Genomic DNA, 12565 nt, shown 5'->3' with positions numbered 1-12565 from the left:
CGAAGGCCGAGGGCACCGGGAGCCACTGTCATTTTCCTTCGTTGTACCAAGCTAGCTGTGTGGGAACCGCCATTGATGTAACGGTCCCTTTGAGGAACAGCGCATGGATGTGGGACGTGTTCGTGGGGACTTTTTTACAACCCCGCCCGTGCTATGGGTTGACTCTCGTCTACCCGTGGGCATCCCCACGGGAGTCATGTTTTGCTACCCATTTAGCCTAGCCACTTCCTCTTTTGGCCGTTTCCACGCGGGCGCCACGATGAGGCAGGGCAACGTGCCCGCGAGTGCACCCCCTTGCACATCCTTGCGGGCGCCCATGATCATATCTATTTTGTCTAGTACTTTTTTGTCGGGAAATTTCAAGCTATTTTGTAGGCGCTATTTTGTCTACTCTATTTTGTCCGCGCTATCTAGTCCGCGCTGTTTTGTCGGGTCACCGGGGAAAGCAGTAGATGTAATAGCCACCCCACCCCCAATCGGCCAACGTACCAGAAGATTGACGATCTAATATAACGATTGGTTCATATATCAAATTGAAGCTTATATCATATAGATATGTAACTACTTATGTTACCATACATGTATTCCCTTTATCGTTTTTTAAAATTCATATAACCATAGTCAGTTATTCTGACACTATTAACAATCAAAGATTGGCCTCTTTAGTCACACAAGAAGTTGCAAAGGGAAAAGATCATCTCTCGAGACGTAAAATGCCAAAATGCCACAGACATTAACAACTAATTTAATATTATTTCAAAAAGAATTCTTTGCTTAATCTTTTTATTTTATCTTTTTATTTTGAGCACTATGATTATGAAATATATTGAAATATTTATTGTATCACTAATATCAATTGTGCTAAAAGTTGCAATTATAGAGACCTAACATTTCCATAAGGAAAAAATTATATGGCCCGATAGCATTATAATTTTGTTTTGTTTGTTTTTTTAAATCATATTTTATAAACTATAAAAGGTTTCAATGAGTTATTAATTGTATTTATAACAGTAAACAAAGTCTTTATCAATTAAATTTGTCATTGAAAAGAAGAGCATTGATACTCAAGATCCATATTATTTCCAGTTACTTTGAAATGAATGTCCATTGTCTGAAATCTAAATCTATTTGTTTAAGTTATTGAATACAATTTTTCTAAAAATTCTTTTTTAAAATCTAAATAAACTTTTTTTAAACAAAAGTTGTTGTTTTATAATGATAAGTTTCTTAACATTATGGTGATAATAATGATGATAATAATAGATGGGCTATTGTTTACAAGCAAGTTTTTTTTTTTTTAATTTTAATGAGCTCATTTTGAAAAGTTTTTAATGACTAGACTAGAATTCCAAATTTTTATACTAAAGAAATAGAGACACACACACAAACACAACAACAAGAGTGCTATCTTATAAATTAAAGAAAACTATATCAAAAGTTTAATCTTTTTATTGATTACTTAATGTTACAAAAAAAAATTTGCTAACCAAAAAAATGGCAACCATATTTGACAGGATTTCATAATTTGATAGTTATTTTTTTTTAGGTTCACAAATGAAACACAGATATAGACATTTAAAAAATGCATTTTAAAAAAATTCATATCACAACATCAACATAAAAAAATGAAACATTAAAAATATTTAACAGAAATCAAATATAAAAAGAAAACAAAGAAAAAATCATCAATGCACAAAAGAATTAAATGAGAGAAATTTTAGAAAAATTAGTTAATTAAAAAAACACAAAAGGGATTCACTCCTATGAAGAGTAAAATCTATTTAAAGTCAATAAATGTACATCAAGAGATAATTTAAATATTTGGTCTATCAATAAATACTGATGTTCAAAGCGAATTTAAAAAATGTTACAAATCTATTAAAAGGCACAAAAATCTAGCTTTGAAGCATGCAAGTAAATGTCGGGGGATCTTAGAATTAGCCGGAGAATATGTTTAAAAAATCCTTATAACTATAAATGATCAATTATTTTTTTACATATTGCTGTGCTATTATTATAAATTCAATAATTGTTTCAATCAGCCAAACAATAAGATACAAATACAAAGAAACAAATACTAATAAGGTAGTGTGATAAACACACTGTGAAAATGACAGAATGATAGAACCAGTCAATAACTTCCTAATCAGTTTCTAAATCACTGAGAACCAAATATAAACAAAAACTAGCATAACTGATCCAGAAGAATATAAAGTGTTGAAGCAGAAATAGAACTCGATGTGGCCAGAAAAATTGTGGGAATTAGCATGAAAGAAAAAAGTATAACTTGTTTAGGGAAATGCATATAAATAAGCCATTGATATTTTTCCTAAATACAAAAAATTAATACATTGAAAATTAAAACTAATGATTCATCATAGTAAGCCTAAGTCTCAGTAAAAATACATAAAAGACAAATACACACAATTTATATTCAACTGATCAATTGGGATGGTTTCATCACACCAATAGATAGATTATAAAAAAAACATTCTGACTCTTCTAGCTCTTTTACTTGATCTACTTTGGCCAACATTTTTACTTTGGCCTCCATCTTTCTGACCTGTTGTCCTTTGGCAACCTTTTTGACTTGGACCTTGTTCATCATTCTGACTTGCTGACTTATGGCCACCTCTGCGACTCGCTGTCCTACATCTTCTTTTACTGGAAGTTAAACAACTATATCTTGGTCCTGAGGCAGTATAGTAAACTCTTCTGCATGAAGCAAGGTAGTTAGAAGCTAGGTTTTGCTGAGGAATAATGATCACAAAAGGTAAGCACTCGACAGACAAAAAAAAGATTTATAAAAGAAATAGTACAAGAAAATCAAGAGTTGCTTCATATTACCAACTGAAGGATTTACTACACATTGTACATTTATATATTTACATGAGTTATTTCCCTTAGAGGAAATTATGACAAAGTTCAATTGCAGCAGACAAAAAAATTGTGGAAGGGTTTGTTTTAGAACACTTAAACTGTAAATACTATTTATTGTCCTGCTGGTACTAACACAGGTTTTACAAAATCAATAATCTTTAAACTTCCTTTCATTTAAAAAAGAGGGAAATGTACACATAAAAAGATTCCTCTTATTTTGACAATGATTGTGGATAGCAATCCCAAAGAATGGGCTGAGTTGTAAGACTGTTGCTTGCAATGAAAAGAAACAACTTTTTGGTATAATAAGGAAAAAACTTTTTATAAGAAGTACTCATTCTTAGTGTAGATTTTCTTTTGTAGAGTAAAGTTTAGACTTCAGTATGAATTTCAAAACCAGGCATTGAGTTTTTTAACATAATATACAACAAAGATCAAGGGCATCAACACACATTGCAATATTAGTTAATAGTTATGTATTTAATTATTTTACTCCTTTTCTTGATAAATCGTAATATAGTGCCCCCCCCCTTTTGCCAAAAAAAAAAAAGTTGTTTATAGAGAGAATTAAAAAAGTAACGATTGACTGGTTATGCTTTTGTGCCTCATGAAAGGACCAGGGTACCAACTTACATTGCAATATAGAATGGACACACCAATAGATGATTGGTAACATCGGTATATTGTAGGCCTATAGTTTTATATTGAAAAAGAAGTTAAGTTTGTGCCTACCTGTTGCACCCTGTCCTGAATTATTGAATTTGTTATGGCTTTGATCAGGTGATAGTTGCTGAACATATTCAGTGTTCCACCAGAGAGTGCTTTTATCACTTCAAGTTTAGTAATAATGGAGCTCCTGTAAGGAAATGCAAATGATCTATTAATATGTTATTTAATAACATTTTTCAATAATAAAAAAGTGAATGCAGCATTCATTATTAGGAGTTAAATCTAAAAAAAAAATTAAATCCTAAATGATGGTTATTATCATCAGCAGAAAAGTTGTAAATAACTATTTGTCAAATGTTAGTGAAAACATATACATCAGGTTAATGACAGAATCAATCATTGAAAAAAAATTTTTTTTTTGCAAAATTGAAAGTTAGAGCTACATTTTATAATAGATTACAGACATAATTTGCTTGTGCCATCAGCACCAGCATATTCTTATTTTTTTTATAAGGGTTTGAATATAAATTCAAAAAGGCATTCAGAAGAAATCTAATTCTGGAGAGACAACTAAAATGGTTTATGTACAGTCTTATGATTTGAATAATTCTTTCCTTTCAAATATGGAGCAGAATTAATTGGTGTACAGGGTTAAGTTTTGGCCTTTGTTTCTTTCTATTTTAAAAAGACTAAATTCCTTACAATTTTAACCAGAAATATGATTGTAATTTATTTCAATAAATAAATTTATCCAAGTAATAAGTACCACTACATATAGAGACTCACCTTGGGTAACCAGGGAAGGACCTTTGGATGGCCCTTGTGACGCTTTCATATCGCTCTAGTAAAACTGGGCTAACTGGAGCTTCTTTAAAAATACTGATTGGTGCTGAAGATACCTGAAGGCTGTCCATTAATTTTTCTAAAGTTGTCATCTGTAGTCCCCCTTGTGTAGCCTAAACAAATAAAAAACTTATAACTTATTACCAATATATGGAAGTGTTTTAAGTTACATTAACTTTCTCTGATAATTAATTCCTTTTTTTTTTAAGTTCACAAATTATTTGGCACACAAATTTTATTTCACATTTCTTTGAATAATAATTACTATAAATATTAGAATATTATAATATATATTAAAATATATCATATTATGTAAGGATTACAAAGACAATTTATTTATTATCAATGTAATTTTAATTTACAATCCAAAAACTCTCAAAGAAATCAGAACCAACAACAAATTATATTTACCTCAATTAAACCTTGGTCACAAAATTCCAAGTGCAGAGTCCAGTCTCTTATTTTCTGTTTCAGTTGAGAGTAACCATAACGGTCATCTTTCTGTCCAGCACTAAAACATAACAAAATTTAATCAATAATTAAAAAAACATACTTTTACTTAATTAGATTAGGCAGGCAAGCTATTTATTTAATCTTATTTTAATTGTTTTTCTATAGCACATCTTTCATGCTCAGCGTGTTATGGTCCAATTCATTTATGTTGGTATAATTTGTCTCTTTTCAGACCTAGCTCACTAGAAAATGTTTTTTCTAAACCCAGCCAAGATTAACATGATAAGTAGGTCTACAGTACAAGTGTGAAGGGAGGAAGGGTAGATAACATAACATTAACTAACTTCTCAACATAACATTAAAAGTACCTTTTAACTAACTCCTCAACATAACAATATAAGTACCTTTTAACTAACTCCTCAAGATTCTTAATATTATTCAGCGCAACATTTTTAAGCTTTTCGAGCCATATTGTTCTTTCCACTTTAAGTGATGTCAAACCCTCTCTCTGTGGACATATAGGGAACCAAATATTAACACAAAGGTCAAACATGGCTACATTAAATGTGCACAAAGTATTTCTATTAAAGAACATCACAGAGATGTTTTAAAATAACAACACAACTAACCTCAACAGCCTGGCGCAAATCTTTTTCATCTTCAAGCTCCTGCTGAAGACTTTCAAAAACAATGGAATGGCTAAAAGAGAAGAGAAAATTTGTGGATAATGTTTTGCCTTTTGATCCACTGAGTAATTATCAGCAAGACAACTAAGAAGTAGTGCTGCACCACCAATGTTTGAACATGTTAAGACCTAATTCTAATTATACAAAAACCACTCAACTTGGCAGCTATCTAGACTATTTTAACTATTGCTTGGTTTAAAGTTAAATTTGTTTATTTTATAGAGATAATTTGTACACAAAATCTAATGTAATTTACAATTATAAAGACACTTTTATTTTTACTTTTTATTGATACAAATTAATGATCAATCCTGATATGATTTATTGTGATAAAAAATGTTTAATTACTAGTAATACTAGATCAATCATCAAGGTAATATTTTGAATAGTAATTTATAATAATAATATGTAATAATATGCAAAACATACTTAAGCCAAATGTCTGAATGTCCAACACTGCTGGCCAGAGTATTCTGTAAAGTAAATTTAAAAATTCAATCACACAAACAAATTTGATCTGGTAAAAAATATATATTGCAATTAAGCAAGAATAAATTTTTTTATATAAAACTTTAAGCATATTTAAGACTACAAGTAGGTATATATGTATTTATATTTAAGTAAATTTTTTCACCATGAAGAATATTTGGAAAGAAATATATATTTTAAGAAAAGAAATAATGATTATACCTGATTCAATGAAATTTTCCTCCCTCTGTCACTATAAGGAAATGGAGAGTCAAAGGCTGGAACGTGAAATGGGTTACCAAATGCTTTTTTTTCTGTACAGTTGTCAATCATTGAAGTGTTCCTCTGTTTTCCAGGTGTACGACAAAAATCTTGTGGATGAAGCAGGTTTTCAAAGAACCTTGTAGTGTTAGCAATGTCAGCATTTATCACTGGAGAGGTCATCTCATCTGGTAGAGAGCTGGCCAAGGGATTGTTTGGTGACATTAAAAGGTTGTCTTGTATAGATATACATAGCATTTCTAATTGATCTGAACAGGTGGAATGTGGCTTGTGGCTCATGTCCGATGATGTCATTGCTCCCTGGCTTGTCCATACAACACCACTATCTTCATAGGTAACTCTTTCATCTTGATTTTCCTCAAGCTTAGGATGGGTTGATTGTAGGCCATCAACAGTTTGGTAGAAAGCTTGTGTTTGGTTTACAAAAGCATCCCAAGCATCATTGACATCAACATTCATCACTGGAGAGGTCATCTCATTAGGCAGAGAGACCACCAAATTATTGTTTGGTGACTTTATCAGGGAGTCTTGAAAACTATGATTACATAATTGTTCTGAAGCGGTGGATTGGGACTGTGGCCTGAGACTCAAATCAATTGGTCCAATCGCTTCCAGACCTGTACATTCAGCATTACAGTCTTTGGATGTAGCTCTTTCATCTGAAAAGCTGCTCACTAGCTCTTGCTCTATCTTAAACTCTGGGTATGTTGATTGTTTTCTATAAAATTCAGATTGTAGAGATTGGAAGAAAGCTTCAGTTTGGCTGACAAAATTATGCCAAGCAACATCAGTGTATGCATTTATCACGTGACAGTTCACATCTGGTTGAGAGGAATTGTTTGGTGACATTATGCATCCAATATCTCTGTCTTCAGAGCTAGCTCTTTCATCTGAAGAGATGCTGACTAGTTCTTCCTTTTTCTCTAGATTAGACTGAATGGAGAAAGCAGGGCTTGAATTTGTTATCAACTTTTCACTTGATTCAAAAGATGTGCTTTTTTCTGCTGAGTTAGAATAAGACTGGAGGCTTGAGCATCCAATATCACTGTCTTCAGAGCTAGCTCTTTCATCTGAAGAGCTGCTGACTAGTTCTCGCTTTTTCTCTAGATTTGACTGAGTTGAAGATTCATTATTGAAACCTAAGAGTGATTGAATGGAGAATGCATGACTAGAATTTGTTAACAAATCTACACTAGACTCAGAAGAGGTGATTTTTTCTGATGAGTTGGAATGAGACTGGAGGCTTGTCAATCCATCATCACTGTCTTCGGAGTTAGCTCTTTCATCTGAAGTGCTGCTGACTAGTTCTTGCTTTTTCTCTAGATCAGAATGAGTTGAAGCGTCATCATTGACACCCAAGAGTGAGTGAATGGAGGAAGCATGGCTTGAATTTGTTAACGAATCTACACTTGATTCTGATGATGTGCTTTTTTCTAATGAGTTGGCATGGAGGATTTTATCAGTCGACTCCTGCAAAATAAATCCTACATCTTCATCTTCATAGGTAGCCTTTTCATCAAAAGGTCTGCCGTACATCTCTTGGTTTTTCTCTGGTTGTTTTTTGTCTGGCTGAGACTGGTTTGACAGTTTTACAACACCTCGTGATGACTGCTGAGAAGGCTTCTGGGTTGAATTTTTTACCCAACCTGAGTCTGACACTGAAGCTATTTTCTTTGCTGAAGTGTTGCCAATACTACTATTCCATATAGTGCGTGATCTGGTGGTGGTGCTTGAGGCATTTGTACCAGCAACTACACTTGAAAAGCTCTTTGTGATGCCTTTTAAAAAAGGTTTTGAAACACTAGGGAAAGTTGGTGTACTAGCTGTACTGCTTGGGTCAGAATGTGAGCTATTACTTTTGTCAGACGGCTGATGTTTTTCAACATTAGGATTCTTGGCAGAGGGCCTAAAGGAGTTAAAAAGTAAACTTAGGTACTAAAAAAACAATAAAAGTATTAAGCTTGTTATTTTAATATTTTTATTACCATCTAGAATAAAATAAATCTGTTTGGGTAAGCTTTAAAGGTTGAACATAGAAAAAAAAAGTAGGCACCTGCTAGTTGATAAGTCAGTCATCCTGGTGCTTGCTGTGTGGCTCTGAGCTTTTGATCTTGCTCTTGGTGCAGATCTTTTTGAACTATGAATGACATAAAAGTGCATGTAAATAGATTTCTAAAACATGTTCCTAAATGTTTAGTACTCGATAATATTCCTTTCACAATATAAATACTTATATATTCGTTTAGAAGAGTTACTTACTTTCTAGCAGTTTCTTTAGTACTGGTGGGTTCCTTTTTCATATTGCCAGGGTTAGCAGTTGAAGACTTGCCAATGTTCTGGGGAGAATTTTCCTTTTTCTTAACATCAGTGTTAGTGGCAGAAGATTTGCCTTTGGACCGTCTGGATTCCTTTTTTCTTTTTTCTGTGTCAGTGGAGGACGAGCTATCTTTGTTTGATGAGGTTTTATCCAGCGATGATACATTACGTCTTGGCTTGTGCTTCCTAACAACTTCAGTATACCCCTCATCTGATTCCGCGAGGTACTGGATAAACAAAAAAAAAGTTTCTATAGACTATACCTAATACATAAATAAAGTACAAGTAAAGTTTTCCTATCAGACCCAGTGACCCATGGGCCAGACAATAAATTCTGTTTCTAAGGTTAACAAGGTTGTTATGTGACAAGTAAAATGACCAACTGCCTTTACTTTCCCTAACCAGTAACAGGTACCCAATGTAGTTGATAGGAATCAGAGACATCCTGTTCCTCTACCACCTCACCCCAATTATCATGAAATGTTAGTTAATGCATACATTATTCAGATGGTGTTTACTTTTGTCACATGACGTCAATTAATAAAATCTACCAGATGAATTCCACAGCAATAACAAATAGTTTAGTGTAATGTCACAAGAAATATGGCACAAAAACTTACCACACGGTAATCGAAGTATTCATACTGGGCTGGTTCCTTTTTTTTGGCGTTAGTGGCATCTTTAATATAAAAAAAAACATATTTAAATTTACTAGGTAACTTTAGACAAGACAAAAAGAAATTAGTGTTTACATAATTAACCCTTGTAGTAATAAAGTTTTTTTTTCTTTTAAATTTAAGTTCTTAACATGCGGTCTATAAGAGAAACTATTTACGACATATCTCAGAAATGAAATCATAATAAAACTAAGGACCTGATCCTCATCTCACCTTCTTTATCTTGAGATGGTTTTGCCTCTGTGACAGTGACATCCAACTTTTTATCCACCTCTTGGACTGAACCTTTAGTACCTCTATTTTTTCTCTGTTTCTTTTGAGAAACCTCTCTGTTAAAAATAGTTATAAATATGTTGCTCACGACAAATCTAATCGAATCTCTAGAGCACTAGACAAATATACATCTGGTTAGAACTAAACCTAAATCTAGGGCTTGATCATCTAAGCTAAGGCTAAGGCTTTAGATTTAGTCAATTTAGTAATGCTTTTAAATTAATAAGTTGACTAAGACATCCAAGAAGACTTAAAAGTTACTTATTCTCACTCTCAGTGAGTTACAGTTACTCAGTTTAAGTCCTACTAGGACTAGGAGACTAGTCTAGACCGTGACAGTAGACCAAGTCTATGAGTATAGACTATAGATAATCATAATAGTATAACTTAGTCAGTAGGCCTATAACTAAGTTAACTATAAAAAAAAAGTATAAATTCTAAGTAGGCCTATAATAATAATAGAAATCTATTAAACCGACTAACTTCACTAATATCACTAAGATTAATCTTAAAGATTACTAGATGATCTAGATCAGTGGTTCCCAAACTTTTTTGTCTCGTAGACCCCTTGCCATGTTTTCCATTCTTCGGTAGACCCCCTGCATTTTTTGGAAAATTCTTCAACTTCATTTGGGTTTTTCTCACTTATTTCTAGGCCATTCATTGATGAAATTCACATTAAAATGAAGCAAAATAAGATTTAATATGCATTATATGAATTGACTAAAAAAAAAAAAAGAAAAAACGCCTATTGCAGTATTTCCCAAAGTTCGTTTATTATTTTCAACAATTATTCTATTTTTTAAGGGGGGGGGGGGGAAGGGACTTAGATTTACGAAAATTATTGAAGGGGTACGCCTATTTGGTATATGTTGAAAGTTTGGGAAACACTGGCCTATTGGATAGCAAGTTTGTGTAACATTTCAACATTAGGGTTCAATTTAGTTAGATTTAATATCATAACTTCTCGATTAGATGATTGTTTTAAATTTGAAAATTTGGAAAATTCATCCCATCTATTGTATGCTTCATTACTTAATCCTCACAAGAAACATTGAGATTATGCCTTCGTTTGATCAAAGTTTCAGGCAATGAGCAGTTCTTTATGATTTTCTTAATTCATAACAAAAAGAAAACGTGATAATAATAACACAATATTATCGGGCAAGGTTAACTAGTCAAGCTTTTTTTTTTTAGAAGTATGTCTTTGGAAAGTAATTACATAAGAACCTTCCAGTGTCCTAACTCCTCTTACCATTACACCTTTGAACTGTATTGTTGTTTAGAAAAATGTTTTTACTATGATATCAGATGTGTGTGGCTTTTAATAGTGCAGTTTTCTGGAGTTAGATATAGGCCTAAGAAAAAATATTGTAAGACACTCACAAACCTCTTTTCTTTTAGAATCTTTTATCAAACATTTAGTTCTACTGTTCTAAACTAAAAGTGTTGAAAGTAGGCTATTTCAAATCTCAATCTATTTTATCATGTTGTCATTGTCTCAAATGGTGTTCCAGGTTAGATAGTTTCATTGTAACTTAGCTTAAAACTTTGTTACAAAAAAAGCACATATGAAATGACTTGTTCGACAAGGACGAATACAGACAAAATGTCTAGTAACCAACACTTTCATTTCTACAGTTCTAGGCCATGTACAATGTTACTTTCATGTAGACAAAATTACAATGTTTAAAATAAGATGTTAACATTAAAAACAATATGTAATAAAATTCATTAGACTAACAGAGTTACAATTGAAAGGATTAACTAAGGTAAAATCATTAATGGGAAATGAAATATAAAGTCTCGATATGCTTAAATGAGATCCACTCTCGTAGACCCCCATTTACAGGTCATGGACCCCCAATGTATTTTTTCACTTTCGTAGACCCCTTGGAAGTCCTCGTAGACCCCTGGGGGTCTATATAGACCACTTTGGGAATCACTGATCTAGATCTTATAATAATCCGTTTGGCCTCAGCCTCTGGCTAAGGGCATTGCACCAATAGTTGTTTTTTTTACCTAGAATTTAGTAGAAAAATGAATATCACAGATCTAAGAGGAATAAGTAGAGCATGTTTATTTTCTGATAGTGGAGAGCAAGCAAAAAGTGAAATTTATTTTTCGTAAAATAATAACTATAATAATATTCTATTTTTAATATTGTATAATTTTTTTCCGATGTTTTTCTATTTAATAAGCTTTAACAGATATGATCCTATGGAGCCCAATATTTTTCTAAGGTGACGGGTATAACAATTTTGACAATAGTTTAAAGAATGAAAAATTAATTATAATTATTAATTGCGAGTGCACCAACCTGCGAGAATTGGCTGGTAGATCAAGTTTCTTGCCTGGTTTTACCGTCTCTCTGGGCGTCTGAGCCTTAGAAGAATCCTAAACAAAAGAGATCACAGGAATGTTTCTACTAACTAAATAAATAATAGATCTACATAACTGGAAAAACTAACTTTCAAAGTGTTAAGGTTTTATACTCTGTTCATGAGCCAGACATCTAATGAAGGGCCAAGGCGCATAAAATAAGACAAGTATATCGAAAAATAAATTATTTACAATATCGAAAGATATTTGTTTAGGTTAATTCCCCTACATACTATGGTATAGAAGGTGGGGAAATGCTATGTTACATGCAAGCCCTATATTTATAATATTAAAACGAGATTTCTCATTGACCATAGGTCCTTAACATGGGTCGGATTTTAGTAAGCGAAGACAGCATTTTAGTGGAAGCCTCTATTCTCTTTCAAGTTTCAATATAAATTGGATTTATATTCAATAGTAATATAATCCAAAAAAGTATGTCACTTATGTGAATAAAGCAATGAAGTACCGGGTACTTGTACACCCTTTCCTGTTAGTATTATTTGATTATATTTATTATTTAAATTTACACATTGTAGTAAGTAGAGTATAATTCGCCTTTATCAGTCGTCTGCTACGAGTTTGAGCCTTAATTGTTGAATAATAGATGCACATTAGGCTATAGGCCTAACTTTA

General features: G+C 32.4%; 2 protein-coding genes across 2 annotated transcripts; both read right to left on the bottom strand.

Moving 5' to 3' along the window:
- Positions 1-1818: 1818 nt before the first annotated feature.
- LOC106065370 (serine-rich adhesin for platelets-like) lies at positions 1819-8396 on the bottom strand. The gene is made up of 9 exons (XM_056009416.1): positions 8335-8396; positions 6222-8187; positions 5961-6004; positions 5475-5544; positions 5250-5353; positions 4804-4903; positions 4336-4505; positions 3613-3736; positions 1819-2750 (listed from the first exon to the last, which is right to left on the bottom strand). The coding sequence occupies exons 1-9, from the start codon at positions 8355-8357 to the stop codon at positions 2478-2480; spliced, it is 2874 nt and encodes a 957-aa protein (XP_055865391.1). The 5' UTR covers positions 8358-8396; the 3' UTR covers positions 1819-2477.
- Positions 8397-8536: 140 nt separating this feature from the next.
- Positions 8537-10602, bottom strand: LOC129922721 (uncharacterized). Its single transcript, XM_056009661.1, has 4 exons — positions 10583-10602; positions 9488-9603; positions 9218-9276; positions 8537-8824 (listed from the first exon to the last, which is right to left on the bottom strand). Exons 1-4 carry the CDS (start codon positions 10600-10602, stop codon positions 8537-8539), a joined length of 483 nt encoding a protein of 160 aa, XP_055865636.1.
- Positions 10603-12565: the final 1963 nt, after the last annotated feature.

Source organism: Biomphalaria glabrata, chromosome 14 (genome assembly GCF_947242115.1).
Source record: "Biomphalaria glabrata chromosome 14, xgBioGlab47.1, whole genome shotgun sequence".
In the NCBI taxonomy this organism is placed as follows: Eukaryota; Metazoa; Mollusca; class Gastropoda; family Planorbidae; genus Biomphalaria; species Biomphalaria glabrata.
Note: the sequence above shows the minus strand (reverse complement) of the source record. Positions and strands in the feature narration are given on the sequence as shown.

Coding starts and splice junctions, on each gene's coding strand:
- LOC106065370 (XM_056009416.1), bottom strand. CDS start 8,357: ATGACTGACTTATCAACTAGCAG. Junction 5,354..5,474: donor ATTTGCGCCAGGCTGTTGAG/GTTAGTTGTGTT, acceptor ATATGTCCACAG/AGAGAGGGTTTGACATCACT. Junction 2,751..3,612: donor TTCAGGACAGGGTGCAACAG/GTAGGCACAAAC, acceptor ATTATTCCTCAG/CAAAACCTAGCTTCTAACTA.
- LOC129922721 (XM_056009661.1), bottom strand. CDS start 10,602: ATGTTTCTTGTGAGGATTAA. Junction 9,604..10,582: donor ATGTTTCTTGTGAGGATTAA/GTAATGAAGCAT, acceptor TATTTTTAACAG/AGAGGTTTCTCAAAAGAAAC. Junction 9,277..9,487: donor ACCATCTCAAGATAAAGAAG/GTGAGATGAGGA, acceptor TTTATATTAAAG/ATGCCACTAACGCCAAAAAA.